Source organism: Corvus kubaryi, unplaced genomic scaffold, assembly GCF_017639235.1.
Source record: "Corvus kubaryi isolate FWS band 111438036 unplaced genomic scaffold, C.kubaryi_AGA036_p1.0 37353, whole genome shotgun sequence".
In the NCBI taxonomy this organism is placed as follows: domain Eukaryota; kingdom Metazoa; phylum Chordata; class Aves; order Passeriformes; family Corvidae; genus Corvus; species Corvus kubaryi.
The window spans coordinates 2,915,774-2,931,618 of record NW_024581115.1 but is presented as its reverse complement, the minus strand read 5'-3'; the positions used below and the strand labels follow the sequence as shown (position 1 = coordinate 2,931,618).

General features: G+C 55.4%; 2 protein-coding genes and 1 long non-coding RNA gene across 3 annotated transcripts in view; 2 read left to right on the top strand and 1 right to left on the bottom strand.

Annotated features, from left to right (window-relative positions):
• Window positions 1-10,841, top strand: part of ACSF2 (acyl-CoA synthetase family member 2) — a 35,967-nt gene extending 25,126 nt beyond the window's left edge. Inside the window, exons 11-16 of the mRNA XM_042032458.1 lie at window positions 8,163-8,270; window positions 8,378-8,529; window positions 8,980-9,121; window positions 10,202-10,312; window positions 10,473-10,541; window positions 10,633-10,841. Of these exons, the coding sequence (XP_041888392.1) occupies window positions 8,163-8,270; window positions 8,378-8,529; window positions 8,980-9,121; window positions 10,202-10,312; window positions 10,473-10,541; window positions 10,633-10,683 (633 nt within the window). The 3' untranslated portion in view covers window positions 10,684-10,841. The remainder of the gene's footprint in view (window positions 1-8,162; window positions 8,271-8,377; window positions 8,530-8,979; window positions 9,122-10,201; window positions 10,313-10,472; window positions 10,542-10,632) is intronic.
• A 406-nt stretch (window positions 10,842-11,247) lies between these two features.
• LOC121666646 lies at window positions 11,248-12,972 on the bottom strand. The gene is made up of 2 exons (XR_006016728.1): window positions 12,435-12,972; window positions 11,248-11,706 (listed from the first exon to the last, which is right to left on the bottom strand). It is a non-coding gene; the product is annotated as an uncharacterized LOC121666646 (long non-coding RNA).
• Window positions 12,973-13,070: 98 nt separating this feature from the next.
• Window positions 13,071-15,838, top strand: RSAD1 (radical S-adenosyl methionine domain containing 1). The gene is made up of 9 exons (XM_042032459.1): window positions 13,071-13,286; window positions 13,740-13,873; window positions 13,953-14,157; window positions 14,230-14,595; window positions 14,680-14,743; window positions 14,830-14,977; window positions 15,048-15,102; window positions 15,470-15,573; window positions 15,649-15,838. Exons 1-9 carry the CDS (start codon window positions 13,110-13,112, stop codon window positions 15,818-15,820), a joined length of 1,425 nt encoding a protein of 474 aa, XP_041888393.1. The 5' UTR covers window positions 13,071-13,109; the 3' UTR covers window positions 15,821-15,838.
• The last annotated feature ends 7 nt before the right edge of the window (window positions 15,839-15,845 follow it).

Below are 15,845 nucleotides of genomic sequence, written 5' to 3'. Positions count from 1 at the left end.
GAACACTTGAGGATAACATGCTGATGGTCAGGGTACCCAGCACCTTCCAACAAGGGATGGGGCAGCATCAGAGCCTGCAAGGAAGTGGTGGGACATAGGCTGGTGGATATGAAATGCCAGACAGTGGTGTAGAGGTAGGTGGCAATGCCTGTGGCTCTTGAGGCAGAGCTGTGGAAAGGGAAAAGCACTGGCATTGGTAAAGAGATGGAGAGGTAGCAGAGCAAAAAAAATCACTGCTGGAGCTGGGACTGGGATCTGCCTTGGCTCCTGTCTTAGGGTAGCGGTGGGAAAGGTGAATTAACACCACAGGGGCTGTCCCCTGCTCTCCCAATAAAGAAGGCTAAAGCAAAGCAGTTAAAAGCCCCAGTGCCTGCTTCTGTGAGTGTGAAGAGAGAGATCCAGGGGTTGTGGGGTGGGGTTTGGAACTGGAACATTTTGAACTGATTTCCAGCCAGTTCCTGGCTGCAGCAAGCAGCTGAGAGCCGAGCACATAACTGTGAGCTTGTTGAGATTTCTGCTCCTGAGGCTGGCTGCAGAGCCCCAGAGGAGCCTGTGCAGAGGCGAGACGGGCTCAAGAAAGGGAGGAAATCCAAGGGCTGACTTAGGACACAGACTGGCTTATTCACTGAGATTTCTGGGTTTTTCCATTGTTGCAGCGAGGAATCAGCCGGCGCCGCCGAGCGTGCTCCGGACCGTGTTATGCAAACGGCCTGGCAGCCCCACTCTGGTCAGCAGCTGTCAGTCTGAGCAGTGTTTGCACTGCAGGACTAATTTGGGGGAGAAAATAGGCTTCTGGGGTAGGAATGTGGTTCTGGTGAGCCTGTGGCCGAACGATGATGTAATGTGGGGCCTTGGTGCAAACCAGGCCATGTGAGGCTTTCAGTGTTTGTCAGCCCTGAGGTGTGATGCCCTGAGGTGGAGCAGCTCACCTCAGCACCAAGATGCTCTCACCTCTGGAAAGATGCTCTGACCTTGAGAGCTCCAGGCTCCTGCTGGAGGGACCTCCTGGTTACTATAGGAATTAAAACTCTTTGATCAAAACAATGGTATTTTGGCTTATGCCTGGTTCAGTAGGCACCACAGTGGTCACGCACCTGCTTTGCGCTCTAGAGGAGCTCTTTGAGTGTCTTAGTCAGGACCTTTGAGACAGAGAGACAGGAGATAGACAGAAACTTCTGTGTTTTCCTTCTTTGCCTCTCCAGTTTGCTGTTCCATGATTCTGAGAGTGCTCCTGAGTGTGCACTGCTCATAGAGCTCAGGCAGGGAGCTGGGTGAATGATTGGAAAAGGAAAAAAAAATCACCTCTAAAGCATCATCTTCTATCTTCATCTTTTATTTTCTCTCTCTGAGCAGGTTCAATCACTTTAGTTTTCAGTGTAATTATTTGATGAACAATTCCTGTAGTTATGTACCAGCTATTTTGTGCAAGAGTAACCGGTGGGTGAAATTTAAAACCCTGCCTGTTTCTGCTGGGCACTGAATCTGGGGACTGTATCTGTGCTCCTTCCCTGAGAGTCTGGTACTTGGATTTCCTGTCCCCTTGCAAAAAATATCATCTAGCAGCTTACTGCTTCTGCAGAGATTTCGGCCAGTGTGGGTCAGGTTGAAGCAAAAAGTTGGTGAGGGCCTTGCAAACCCCATCCATAAATACATCCTACTCTGTGTATTTCTGGAACAAGACCCTTTTCAAAGGTTAAACTTCTCAAACCTCCTTTTCTTTCTTCCTTTCGGGATAAAATTCCCTTTCTTCTACCCTTTATCTGTTTGCTGGCTGAGGCTGCAGATTTGGGGGGACAGGGACACTCTCCCTGCAGGGATGTGTGTGTGAGACCTGTAGCTTCCTTGTGAAAATGCTGGGACGTAGCTGCCATGATGCTGCTGTGAGGTGGGAAGCTGTCCCTGCTCCAGGACTCCCACCTGCAGTAGAGTTTAGGTGGATGCCAGGTTATTTTTGGTGCCACAGTGGGGTGGCAGCAGGGAAGAGGTGTCCACTCCTCAGCTCCATTTCTCCAGGCACAAATGGTGAATAAAAGGAAGTTCTTTCCCCTAGTATTTTTTGATTTCCATGCCTCGGCGAGCACATTCCTGTGGTGGGAGCTGTTTGGCATCTGCTGCAGCTGGCACTTCTCCCCCAGCTCCTGGCTGTTTGTGTTTTGAGCTGCTCGCTGGATGGCTCTGCTCTTCCCACACCGGGTTTTGCAGCCCTCAACTGGCCAGCAAATGTCCAGCCATCCTCAAAAGCCTGCCTGGGTCCCGGTCGTGGGTGGTTTGCAGTCTGGAGGTGACAATGGAGCAGTGTCGGTGTCCCTGTGCCGCAGGCGTGGGGAGCTGGGTCCTGGCCAGCTGCTACCTCACACATCTCCTGGGACCAGCACTGCAAGGACATCGCAGAAGAGGCAGGATTATCCTGCCACCCTCTCTTTTTTTAATTGATTAACAGTTCTGCAAACATTCCTGGTGACTCGCAGATGCTGGACTCCCTTCCTGTCTTTCTCGGAGCTGCTGTGGGCTAAGCAAATAAATACAGTTTTTGGCACACTATAAATACAGATTTGGGGTGTTTCTTCGATGCTGAGGGTCTGAACTGTTTTGGCACAATATTGGAGATGGTCTTTTCCATGTTTAATCTTTATTTTTATAAGTATGAACAGTTCTGGCATATCAAGACAGTTCCATGTTAAAATATTCCATTGCTCTTTTAAGCCTGATTCTGTAGATCTTAGGGGCTCCAGATCTTGTTTCCTGTGTCAGTGAAGAGTTGCAATCAGCTTCTTGAAGTGGCACCAGTGGAGCTGGCCTTGGGGTGCAGCTTTGCTCATTTTGGCTGGAGGTGAGGGCTCAGGCAGCTTCTGGGGCTGTCCTGGAGTGCCCCAGCCCTTGTGGAGCTGAGCCCCTGGCACCGGGTGCTGGGCTGGGAGCAGGGTAGGAGAAGGTGCAAGCTCTGCAGTGTCCCATGGATTTGTCCCAAGGGCAGAGTACACTCCAGGCAGTGTTCAAGGAGCAGTGGTGGGTGAGCAAAGGGGAGTCCCAGAGGCTTTCCTGAGTTCCCCCCCTCTTCCAGGCAGCACCTGAGGGTCCCAGCAGTGGCATCCAGGGCTCTGAGTTCAGACCTGAATTGCCATTTTATTGAAGGGTCCTCATCACTGCAGTGTGGGGGCTGCTTGTTGAGCTGGAGGAGGTGATGGTGGGTCCACTTCCTTCCTTCTGATGGTTTTCTTCCACTGTAGCATGGCCTCCACCCATTGATCTGTTGCCAGTTTGGCTCCCCATTGATGTCCACCCACCCTTCCCTTCTGCTGATTCCAGCAGCTGCTGGATGAGGCTCTTGGCCTCTCCTGTGAAGCTCTCCCAGCCCTGCCGTGTCCACCCTGTGAGGCACCAGATGTTCCCTAGCATCCCACTGCTCTGGCCAGGGCTCTTGTCCTGGTTTGCAGAGCCTCTTCCCTTGTGGAGCACCACTGATCCATGCAAGACTTCTGCCTTTCCCCAATGCTCCCCAGCCATTAGTCCCCTCCGCTCCATGTGGTGACAGCTTCCCTGCTTGTCCTTGGCCTCCCCACTCCACCTTGTTTTTGGGGAGGACCTGATGAATGGGTGGTTTCTGTAGCTGTGGGAATGGGCTGTGAGAACATCTAAAATGCTGCATGGAAGCAACAAGATCCTGGGCTTCTAGCCGTGTGTTTGGTGGGAGCTGAGCTCTCCAAATCCATAGGGATGTTACCTTTGCCCCTCAACTTTTGCTGAATTTCCTTCTCCAACAGCTTTGAGCATCCAGATATCCCCAAACCAGTGGTTTTCTACCTTTATGTGACACTTTGTACATTTCCCCTCTCTTTTTGCTTTTAAGTTCACTTTTCCCAAATGCACTGGCACCAGCACTAGGGAGGATGGAGTTAATTGCACAGCAAAGACCTTTATCACACTGTGGATAAACCAGTAACTGCCCATGTCTTTGCTGATTGCCACTGGGCAGCACTTCTGCACTGCTGGCAGGAAGGGGAAATAGTTCCAAGCCTCAAGGATGCTGCTTGGCCTGGAGAGAAGAGAGGCAGCTTTAACTCCAGACCACGAGGAGCAGCTTGTCCTCACTGGGCAATAACAGGAGATTCATTCCCATGCAGTCTCAGCCGGGGCACACTGGGTTGTCCTTTTGGTCTCCTCCTGAGGCAAAGCCATTGCATGCCACAGCACAAAGAAGGTGCTTTGGGCACCTAACACTTTTGGGATCTTTTTTAAGCCTCATCCAAACTGGGACTGTCTGGCAGCTCTCTTGGTGGGGAGAGATGCCAACAGGGTGGCCACCCTTGGAGATTTGTCCTGCAAGACCTGTTTGTTTGTGTCCTGGTGTTTCTGACACAAAGATGGTACTGTTGCTGGGGAAGGAAATGAGATCTCGGTGTGACACAGGCTGGATGTGATCAGAAGTTGTTTTTTGCAGCAGCGAAGTTGACCTGAAGGTTCAGGAATATTCCAATACAATTTGGGATAGCGGGATATCTCCAAAGCAAGGAGATGCATGTCCCCAGAGGACAGAAAAGTTTAGGGTGATCTTGGCAGGGAGCAGCTGAGTGAGGGAAGGTTGTTGCTCAGTTGAAGATGATTTGGAGCTGGCTGTGATGGGAAGGGCTGGGGTTGACTCTGGTGGAGATATCTGAGACAGACACACTCGGCACGGGTTTAGGGATAATTAGATCCATGCAGCATGTTACACTGAGAGGGGTTCAAAGGGCCTCTTAGAGGTCCCTGAGCACATCTCTTGGGTTGCCAGTCTGCTTTCTGTTGTTCATTACGCCCTCTTTGAAGTCTAAAAATCCCTATTCTTTCACGGTCAATTTGCTGGTTTTTTTCTGAGGCCAATATTGTCTCCAGCAAAGCTCAGTTTCTGTAGGCTTCAGTTTGGCGGTTCAAGCCCTGCTATCATCATCCTCCAGCGTGGCACAACCAGAGGCTGGTGATGAGGGGTGTGAAGATCCTCCCTGAGCAGAGCACCAGGGCTGGGTGTCCTCCAAGCAACTCATGCCCTCCTGCAGCCCTGACCTTCTGCTCCAGTGCCACCCAGTATAACCCCACTTGGGGTACTGGTGGTACAAACCCCAGCCTTTTCATCACAGCTTTCAGCAACAGTTGAATGTGGAGGGCACTGGGTTTTTATTGCTTTTGAATGCAGAGGGAAACCAAGGAGCAGAGGGCTGATGTGGCTTGTTCCAAGTTATGCAGTAAATAAGCAGCACAGTTGGGAAAAACCCAGGGTCTTCAGAGTCCCCACTGTCCCCACCAGATCAGTCTGCCTCCCAAATGTTTACTAAAGAGACTGGAGTCTGATTGTTTTTACTTTATTTTTAATTTTTAGACGCTTCCCTCTTCAGGCTGTTTTGCCTGTTCCACAGTGACCAGTATTTGAACAGCACTAGCAGGAAATGTTTGGGAAATGTGCTTTAAAAAACACAGTCCTGCTAAGATGTTCTTTTTATTCCTGGTTTATACAGAGGCTTAGGATTCACAAAGAATGAATCTCTTGTTGGTAGGAGCAAGTTAGGCAGCAGTTTGTTTTGGAGCTGTCCTTGTCATCACTGAGGGCAGGACTGATCTGGGTGTTGGGGGGTCACTTCTGGTCCTACAGTAAAAAAGGGCTTTGCTGTCAATTATATTTTGTATTCATGTAGCTCCTCTCGAAGCCAAGGGTCCAAGCTGGAATCTGTGCCTCTGGAAAGCTCTGCTTTGACACCAGATACAGCTCCAGTGGAAATTATGGAGCTGATGCTGAAATTATTGGGTGAGGTTTTCTGGACTGAATTACACCAGATGACAAGGCTGAATGATGTTAAGTGTCCCTTTGGGTCATGAAAGCTAGGAATCTTCATGGATATCTTCAAGTTTAAATTGGTGTGTGGGGTTTAGTGGAAGTGTGGTTTCATCTGCTGCTGAAAATGGAGATGTTGGATGCTCCACGTGTCAGATAAGGGTTGGGAAGGACAGCAGTGCTGGCACAAGGGTTTGCTCCATCCCTTGCCTCCATCCTGGGAATATAGCTGCGGAAAACCATCCTAAGAGGGAGGGAACATCTTGGAAAGATCTGGAGCAACATCCTGGTGTCTGGCTACAGAGTGATGTGCTGGGGAAGGCAGTGATTGGGAAGCAGATGAGGGGCTGGAGGTTCAGACCTCCAGGGTCCGTGGTGCCCTCTGGACCAGTTGGGAAGCCCATTTGTGAGGGTGTGAGGGTGTTTGTGGGGCCAAGGCAGCAATAGCTGGTGTTTGGGGTACAGGGCACAGGGCCAGGCATCTGGAGTAGCCTGGTGAGCCACGGCACTCACAGCATCATCCTGCCAGGGAGCTGCCTGCTCCTGCATCCAATTAAACTGCTGGAGCGACCCAGAGAGGCAGCAAGGGTTGACTCAGGGCTTGGCTGGGATCCTGGGACCAACACTGCAATTCATCCAGCAGAGTAAAACAAAAAAACAAAGGCACTGGGATTTTTAATAAGTGTTTAAGGTCTTGGATTTGGGTCTGGTCAGTCATTTGATTCAGCCACAGGACTCGTATTAGTGGGTGGGAGAGAAATTCAGCCTGAGCATGAGATGCTGTGGGTTTGCACCCGGCTGGAATGTTGTCCTTGTGTCTGGGAGCAGAAGCCTATTCACAGTCTCTCCCTGGGGGCTGCCAGGCTCCAAGCAGAGCAGTTTGCACCAGATGGTCCCTGCAGCATCCTGGAGAAGTTCTTCTCCAGATTCCTGGATAAAAGCAGGCTCCATCTTGGATTCACGCTGACCCTGGTGCAGTCAACAAGAGCATCAGCCGATGTGACAGACTGTGCCCAACATGAGATCCTCCAGCAGCTCCAAGCAGCAGAAAGCACCACCTGCTCCAGTGTTATTACCCACTGTTGTACACTATACCAGTGTTGTGTTCAGCTCATTCAGGATATTTTCATCCTTGTTCAGAAGCTTCATCACAGCCCTTTGCAAAGCCCTACTTTAGGTGTCTGGGGCTGGGTGAGCACCATGCCCAAGCCATGACCATGTAGGCACACCTGGGCATTTGCTCTGAAGGAACTGACCAATTTGGTGAGTCAGAGCTGCTCACAGATCAGTCTGGAGAAGTGGAGGAGAAATGAGGAAATACTTCCCACATCAGCACTTTCACAGCCGTGCTCTCCCGGCAAAGCAGCCACCGGTGACATTACTGGGGTGACATTACTGTGAGTGGGTTAGAGACACCAGAGCAGTGCTCCAGCAGCTCCCACTGCTGAAACACAGCTCCCAGGAGCTGGAGATGGAGCAGCAATCCCAGCAATGGTGCTGTTGGTGCAGCTCAGAGCTGCCCAGGGCACCTCCTGTGCAGCTCCCGCTGCCTCAGCCAGACCACTGAGCTGGGCATAAAGCGCTGGAATTTTCCTCCGAGGAGAAGTGACCTTCAGCTGAGGTGGCTCAGAGCCTGCCGTCGGGATTAGCTGTGAGGGAGGTTTAGCAGCAAGGAGCTTTCATCCCGCTGTGAGGCTTTGGGTCTGTAAGGGCAGCTGTGCCGAGTGTTGAGCAGCCTCGTGATGCCCTCACAAGGTTTACGGGGGCTGATGTCTGCACAAAAGGATCTGCAGCAAGCAGCCATGCTGCAGGACACACTGTCTCCCACAGGAGCCTGCTGCTGGCTCCAGGGTTTTTCCAAAGTGATGTCCTGTGTTCCCTGAGCTGTTAGAGATGCAAGGCAAAGTCAGCACCTTGGCTACAAGGGTACCAAGGCAAAGTCAGTGTCTGGCAGAGATGGTGTGGAGTCAACAGGACAGGGCTTGGAGAAGCAGGGGTTAAAAAAGAGGATGGTGAACCTTGGAGTCCTCCAAAAATAGCAGTTGGGGTGTCAAAAATACATGACACCCCAAGTGTTGTGGGTGATGGGGTCTGGAGCACTGTGAGGGAGGTGAGGAAGGCCATGGCAGGCAGGTGCAGTGATGCTTTAGCTCCTGTTTCTCCAAGACTCTCTGGCAGAAGTGTCTGGAGGGCCCCATCCACAGCCAGGAGAGCAGGGCTTCCTGTGACCTGAGTGGCTTGGGAGAACATCCTCCTCCCACCCCACTCTCCCCTGAGGTCATGACCAGCTTTGTCTTTCCCATGCCCTGAGCTGTGGCGTCCTCTTTCCCCTTGAGACACATTTCCTCTCCTGTGTTTGCAGGTTGCCTATGGGACCACAGAAAACAGCCCTGTCACCTTCATGGGGTTCCCCAGTGACAGCATCGACCGGAAAACTGAGACAGTGGGATACATCTTTCCCCACACAGAGGTGACCATGACCTTCCCCACCTGCTCCAGGTCCTCTGCCAGCAGCAGACCTCACTCCATTCTCCCTGTCTGGTGCTGGTGTCTAATTAAGCCCTTCTTCTCTTCCAGGCAAAAATTGAGGATCCAGAAACAGGGCAATCTGTGCCTCTGAACACTCCCGGGGAGCTTCAGATCCGTGGCTACTGCGTCATGCTGGGCTACTGGAACGACCCTGCCAAGACAAGAGAAGTGATCACTGCTGAGAGGTGGTATAAGACAGGGTGAGTCTGGGAACAGCCCCACTCGTCCCAGACTGTCCCACAGGGTGACACTGGATGGGGATGCATGGGTGTGTATAGGAGTGCTTGACTGGGATTTCCAAAGTAGAGAAGACTGTCCCAGTTTATCCCTCTGGTCTGTCTGTGACACTTCAGAACTGCTTTTAGCACAGAGCCCTTGGTGCTGAGTGTCCCTGGAGAGGGGGATTGTCACTGGCCTCTTGTGGATGGAGGGCCTGTGGGGGTGGAGGGCAGAGGCAGGAGCTGCCTCTCCCGTAAACCCTGGTGCTTGTGTGGATGCTGCCAATTTCTGTAACAGGAGCTCTTTGATCTCTTCCGTGTGTTCAGGTGGCATCTCAGCCATTATCCTCTGGATACCACCCTGGCTGGGTGGGAGCATCAGCCATTCTTCCACCCAGCTGGGACAGGACTAGGAGGGTGTTCTCATTGCAGGGACCTCGCAAGCCTGGATGAGCACGGCTACTGCAAAATTATAGGGCGTTGCAAGGACATGATTATTCGGGGAGGAGAGAACATCTATCCAGCAGAACTTGAGCAGTTCCTTCACACCCATCCCAAGGTTGAGGAGGTCCAGGTGAGTGGGAGGAAATTGGGTGGGTGAGCAGCTGGTTTTGGGAATCCTGCACATAAAGCTTGTGGGATTGCTGCTTGGAACCTGGTTGTCTTTCCCTGTTTTCAGCATCAAATTCCATGTAATACTGGTTAGCAAGGAGGAGGGAGAGGCTCATGGGATGGAAGGGGTGGGCAGAGCTCCTGGCATGGGGCATATGGATTGGGGCAATGCCCTTGTGCTCCAGCTGCGTGTCTGCAAAGTGCCTGTCATTCTTCAGTTTTAAACTTCCTGTCCACTTTCATAGCTCCCTCTGAAATTCTTACTCAGAAAGCAGTCTGGAAGGACAGTTTTTACTGATAATTGCTCAACTCTGACATCCAGGAAGACTCTTCCAACAAGTCCCTGGAGATGAGGAGTGAGACTTTGTTTCATCCCTTTGCAAGACAACAAAGATTTCCAGGACTAAGCAGCTGCTCCCAGTCTGCTGGGATTGTTCTCCAGGTTTTGTGCCAGACAAGTTTCCCCATAAATAAACTGGTTATTTAGTCAGAGTTCTGCCTGTGCCAGGCAAGCATCTCTCCTTGGAACAGTCTCAGTGCAGATGGGTTGCAAACCAGCCCTGTTTATGTGGTTTCTAGGGCTTTATGTCACTGCTCTGGACTCAAAAGGATCGACGTGTCTCTAGAAGTTTGCAATACTGGTTCAAGGCAGGGAATGGCAGCAGGAGTCTTGTGGAATAGTGGGAGCAAACTCTGGAGAGGGCTCAGGCTCGGAAAGCCCATTTCCTGGTGTCACAGGCAGTGGCCCACTAAGATCTGTGATTATAAGGGTTTCCAATAATCCTTTAATTCAACCTCATCCCTCCCCTGCCGTTCCATCTGGAGATCCTGAAGCACTCGTGGCAGCCTACCAAGTCTCCTGTTGTTTGTGAAACCTCTTGTCCCATTCTTTTGGAAGCAGAGGGATGACAGGTCCATGTTGCACCCCCAATGCTCCAGCAACCCGTGGTATGGGGTCAGGGAACATGCCATGGGCCAGCACAGACCCCGTGGGAGGACAGGGACGTCCCCAAGGCTCACACCGTCCATCTGTCCCAACCAGGTGGTTGGTGTGAAGGATTCGAGGATGGGAGAAGAGATCTGTGCCTGCATCCGACTGCGGGCTGGGCAGGACTGCACCGAGGAAGAGATCAAAGCTTTCTGCAAAGGGAAGGTAGGTCCCCAGCCCTCAGTTTCCTTCCAGACCAGTACACCTGTTGGCTGCTGGGGGCTGGTGGATGAAAGCCTATGGATTTAGAGCACTGGGGGACCCAGCCCTGACAGTGCCAGGCTGTTCCTTTCGGGTTGTGTAGCCCTTGTTTTTCTCTTCCCAGATCTCCCATTTCAAGATCCCACGTTACGTTGTGTTTGTGAAGCAATACCCACTCACTGTCTCAGGCAAGGTAAGAGGGGGCTGGGGCAGGGCAGGAACCCTGGCATTCTGTCCCAGCTCCTCTCTGAGTCTCTCTCCCTCCTCTCTGCACTCTATTCCAGATTCAGAAATACAAGTTGAGGGAGCAGATGGAGCAGCACCTTCAGCTCTGAGATTGGGAAGGCAGAGCAAAAACCACGCTGAATCATCCATTTCAGTCAGCTCTGAGTGTGCTTTTCACCTGTGCCTTGGTCTAAGCAGTGGAGACTTTCCCCCCGACATCAGGCTGATGGCACTTTTAGTCAATAAAACAGAGCACCTTTTTTTCCTAGTTGGGCTTGTGTCTTTGCCAACAGAAATACTGTGGTGTGAGGAAGGGATGCTTATTTCTGGAATTCTGTCCAGTTACTGAAAGACCTTATGAAGGTTTAAAAATTTTGCGTGTCTCTGAGCAGTTTGGCTGCAGCCATTTCAGAGGAGTTGAACAGATGCTGGTGGGTATTTTACTGACATTTTTAAGTCCGAACACCCTGGCCTGGCTTCCCAGGGTACGTGATGCCTTTTCTCCTTGGATGTTGTGAGACTCCTGGGTCATTTAAGAGCAACTGAACTTGAAATGAGGGGCAGGGGGTTCAGAGAATGAGACTTTGCTTTGGGGCTCCCTAAAACCGGCTGGAAAAGCTCACTCTGTTCCCACACCTCCCCCAGGTGTTTCCCAAGAAAAACCTTCTCCAAGGTAGACATGGCTTTGTTTATTTTGTTGTTTTGGACAAGACAGTAAGGCTGTTGCAGAAATACCAAAATTCCTGTCCCATCAGCAGCGTGAAGCAGAGCGTACCTAGGACAGCATTTTACGGGAGTTATTTGGTACCTCCCAACCATGAAAGACTCCTGTGAGAAGAGGGACAGCAGAGCTCCTCTTTGCCAGAAGTGTCCCACTCCAGCTGGAAAGCAGACAATGTTGCTGCCAACTCTCGCTGACCTCCTGCTGTCTCCCTCCTGCTTCCTTCCTGAGCTGGGCTAAGGCTGGGCCCCCTCTGTGCTGTGGCTTCCTCCAGTGGGGGGAGAGAGAAAGGGTGCAACAGGGAGAGAGGGAGAGCGTCAGTGAGGTCTCAGTCCTTCATCTCGCAGCTGGACTGGGGGCTCTACCCATGGAAGCAGATGGTGGGGACAAGTCTCCTGTCCACATCTGCTCTCTGAAAGAAAAAAACATGGATGGCTTGTGTCAGACGTTTTCTGTACAGTGTCTTCTCAGCAAGTTCCTCTCCTGTTCCCACATTGCTCGTGGGGCTGGTGTCGGCACTGATCCTTCCGCATTTCACTGGGGTCTCCTCCCTCCCCTGGTTACCTCTGTAACCTTCCTTCCCGAGGGAAGGACTGTTACCTGCAGCTGTAGCCAGGGACCTTGGGGCACAGAGGGCCTCAGTGACTGATGTCTAGGGAAGAAGGACTGTTTACCTTCTTTTGCTTCCCACAGCACCAACCCAGGCGCAGGACAGGCCTGCAGTGAGCAGAGCTTCTCCTCCCCTCCCTGATCAGTACCTCCAGCCCTGGCACAACCCCTGCTCTGCCCACAGGTGCCCCATGTACTCACCGTAGCTGGGGGGCAGTGAGTAAGAAATGAAGGTGACACCAGCTCTGGCTCGTGAGGACAGACACACTGCTGAGGAACCCAGTGGGTCCTGGTCACAGCAAGCACAGGGGGAACAGTCCCTGCCACCCCACTCCTGCTCCTGTTCTGAGAGTGGGGCAGCACCATCCATGGGTCTGAGCCCTGGCAGAGCCTGGTCCCAGGGAAGCTTTCCCTACCATCCCATGCCTTCCCCGGAGCACATCCAGCCCTTGCAAACCAGGACACCTCCCGCGGTGCCCCCTGCCCCTTCCCAACCCCTGGGATGATGCATCCCCGGCTGTAAATACTCACGGAAGAGGAAAAGCTGGTCCTTCTGGCTGATAGTGCGGTCTCGGTGCGTGCAGTGGTGCTCCAGGTTCGCTCCATGGCCTCTGCCCTGCCCGTGCCTGAGTCCCACTCTTATAGTCCTCGCCGACTGCTCGGAAACTCCCCGGAGTGGGGAAGGTGACACCAGGAGTGGGTTACGCCGAACTTCGCGTTTCTGTCCCAGAAATCTGCAGCCACAGCCTGTGTCATGGGCATTTCGGAGTTCCCCGTGGCTATATAGAGACAACTGCTAACATCGGGGTTCGTCAGCTGCGGCTTTGCACAACCCTGTGTGGGGACAGGCCACCTCCCTCCGCCGAAATGCTGGAAAACCCTTCCCAGCCCCGAGGAGCAGCCGGGGAAGGATGCGGGGGCGGCTCGCAAACCTCACTGGGGCCGTGTGTCTGGGGAGGACACCGGCCCTGGCATTCCCGGCACCGGGAGAGGACACTGACCCCTGTGTTCCCGGCCCCGGGGGAGGTCATTGACCCCAGCACCCCCGTCATTCACAGCGAGCATCCCCCGCACAGCCCTCATCGAGACCGAAGAGCTTTGCTTCCGATCCCTCCCCCGGGCCCTGCGCCCCGCCCCGGCCCCGCGCACAGCGGGGGCGGCCCCGCCCGGTGCCCGCCCGGTGCCGCGGCCCGCAGGTCCCATCCCATGGCGGCGGCGCGGAAGTGGCCGCGGAAGCTGGCGGCTGTCGCTGCGGCGCTGCCCGGCGGGGGTGGCTCGGGACGGGCACCGGGACGGGCACCGGGACCGGGTCCTGCCGCGGAACCGGCCCCGGAGCCGGTCCCAGAACCGGCCGGCCCCGCCACGGCCGCGCTCTACGTGCACGTGAGCGGGGACACCGGGGGGACACCGGGGGGACCCCGGGGCTTGTGCGGGGTGCACGGGGAGTCAGGGGTTAGCCCACGTGGGGACACAGGTGGGTCCTGGGGCTTGCACATGTGGGGAGAGGGACTCCGCGGCTTGCGCACCTTGAGGGGCACGGGGCTGGCACAGGTGGAAGGTGGATGTGGCTCCTTGGGGCTCGTACACACGTGGGTGCATGTGGGACCTCGGGGCTTGCACACGTGGGGGAGAGCCCAACCTTGCACATGTCATGGGGCTAGTCTGAGCTGAAGGGGTCCCCGAGCCGTGCACATGAAGGGTCACACCTGTGGGTCGTGTGCCTTGAGGGGCAGGTGGGGGGCACTGGGGTCCATGCACCAGGCTGGCGCTGTTTCCCCTCAAAATGGAGTGGCGAAGGGTGAGGGCATGGTCATCCCACACTCCCCGTGCCCGCAGTGGCCCTACTGCCGCAAGCGCTGCTCCTACTGCAACTTCAACACGTACGTGGTGCCCGCGGTGGATGAGGCGGCTGTGCGCGCCTGCCTGGTGCGGGAAGCACAGACCCTGCTCCGCCTCAGCCAGGTGCACAGGTGGGTGTACAGGGTGGGCTTTTGGGGAGTGCTGGGCCCTTCGGTGCCCACCTGCAGCTTCCCACCCTCTGCCCTACAGCGTCAGCTCCGTCTTCTTCGGCGGGGGCACCCCCAGCCTGGCCAGCCCTGGCACTGTTGCGGCAGTGTTGGAGGCCGTGGCGGTGGCTGCCCACCTTCCTGCTGGTGCCGAAGTCACGCTGGAGGCCAACCCCAGCTCCACCAGCACATCGCGCCTCGCCGGCTTCAGGGCAGCCGGGGTCAACCGCCTCTCAATCGGCGTCCAGGTGAGAGGGGCTCTCCCCGCCGCAGCCCCCACAGCTCCCCGTGACCCCATTGTCACCATGCTCCCTCTGCAGTCTCTGGATGACTCCGAGCTGAGGATGCTGGGCCGCGAGCACACAGCGGCAGAGGCGTGGAAGGCTGTGGAAGCAGCACGGGGGCTCTTCCCTGGCCGAACCTCCATTGACCTCCTGTTTGGGCTGCCGGGACAGAGCCGGGATGCCTGGGCGCAGCGGCTGGAGGCGGCGCTGGGGCTCTGTGACAACCACATCTCCCTGTACCAGCTGACGCTGGAGCCGGGCACGGCGCTGGCAGCACAGGTCCGGCGGGGAGCCCTGCCCGCACCACCGCAGGACGTGCTGGCTGACATGTACCAGACCGCCTGCACTGTGCTGGCGGCCGCTGGCTTCCGCCACTACGAGGTCTCCAATTTTGCACGGAAGGTGGGATGCCCCTGATGCTGTGTCCCCCTATGTCATGCTGCCCCAGCAGGGTCAGCCCCCCCTCACCCCAGGGCTCTCCTCCAGGGCGCCCTCAGCACCCACAACCTCTCATACTGGCGGGCTGACCAGTACATCGGTGTGGGGCCAGGTAAGGGGGTGATGGGGGGCCAGTGGGGGGGAGTGTGTGGCCATGTGCCCCCTGAACTCTGTTGTCCCCCTCCCTGGCTGCTGCAGGGGCGCATGGGCGCTTTGTGCCGCGGGGTGAGGGTGGCCGCAGCCGGGAAGCCCGTGTCCAGACTCTGGAGCCTGTCGCCTGGATGCGGGAGGTGCACAGCCAGGGACACGGCACCAGGAGTCGGGTGGTGCTGAGCCCGCTGGAGCAGTGAGTACTGGGGTCCCCCCCATGCCCCCTCCCTGTCCGTGCTACCACACAGCTCTCCGTGCCCCCACAGGCTGGAGGAGCTGCTCACCCTGGGACTGCGCACGGATGAAGGCGTCACACATGAGGTTAGGAGCCACCCGTGGTGACACCCCACATCGACCTGATGCTAATAACAGAATGGTTTGGATTGGGTGGGACCTGAAAGCCCATCTCGTTCCACTCCCTGGCATGGGAAGGGACATCCCTGTCCAACCTGGCTTTGAACATTTCCAGGGATGGGGCATCCACAACTTCTCTGGGCAACCTGTGTCAGGGCCTCACCGCTCTCAAAGGAGAATTTCTTCCCAATATCTAATCCAAATCTGCCCTTTCCATCCATTCCTCCCTTTTCCTGTCACTCCACTCCCTTGTCCAAAGCCCCTCTTCAGCCCTTTGGGCACTGGGATGTTGATGCCCCATCACTAACATCCTTCTCTCGCCCTGGGCACACAGCGCTGGGGGCACTTCTCCCCCCAGCTCAGCCTGCAGGCCGTGTTCGGGGCGCCGGGGGAGGCTCGGGCACTGCAGCAGCAGGGCTGGCTCGTCCTGGACAGCGGGTGAGCCCCGAGGAACCGTGGGCAGGACCGGGGGTCTCCCCGGGGCACCGGGGCTCACCACCACCTCTTCCCCAGTGGCCTGCGGTGCACCTGGGCCGGCCTGGCCGTGCTGGACTCGCTGCTGCCCGACCTTCTCTGGCAGCTGCAGCGGGTGCTGGGCGCTGCCCGGCGCCCACCGAGGGGGACCCCGGCGGGGGACCGAGCCGGTGGCCGGGACGCGAGGGCTGTAAGCGGCCACAATGGATAATAAACCACAGGAGCAGTGTGCTGGC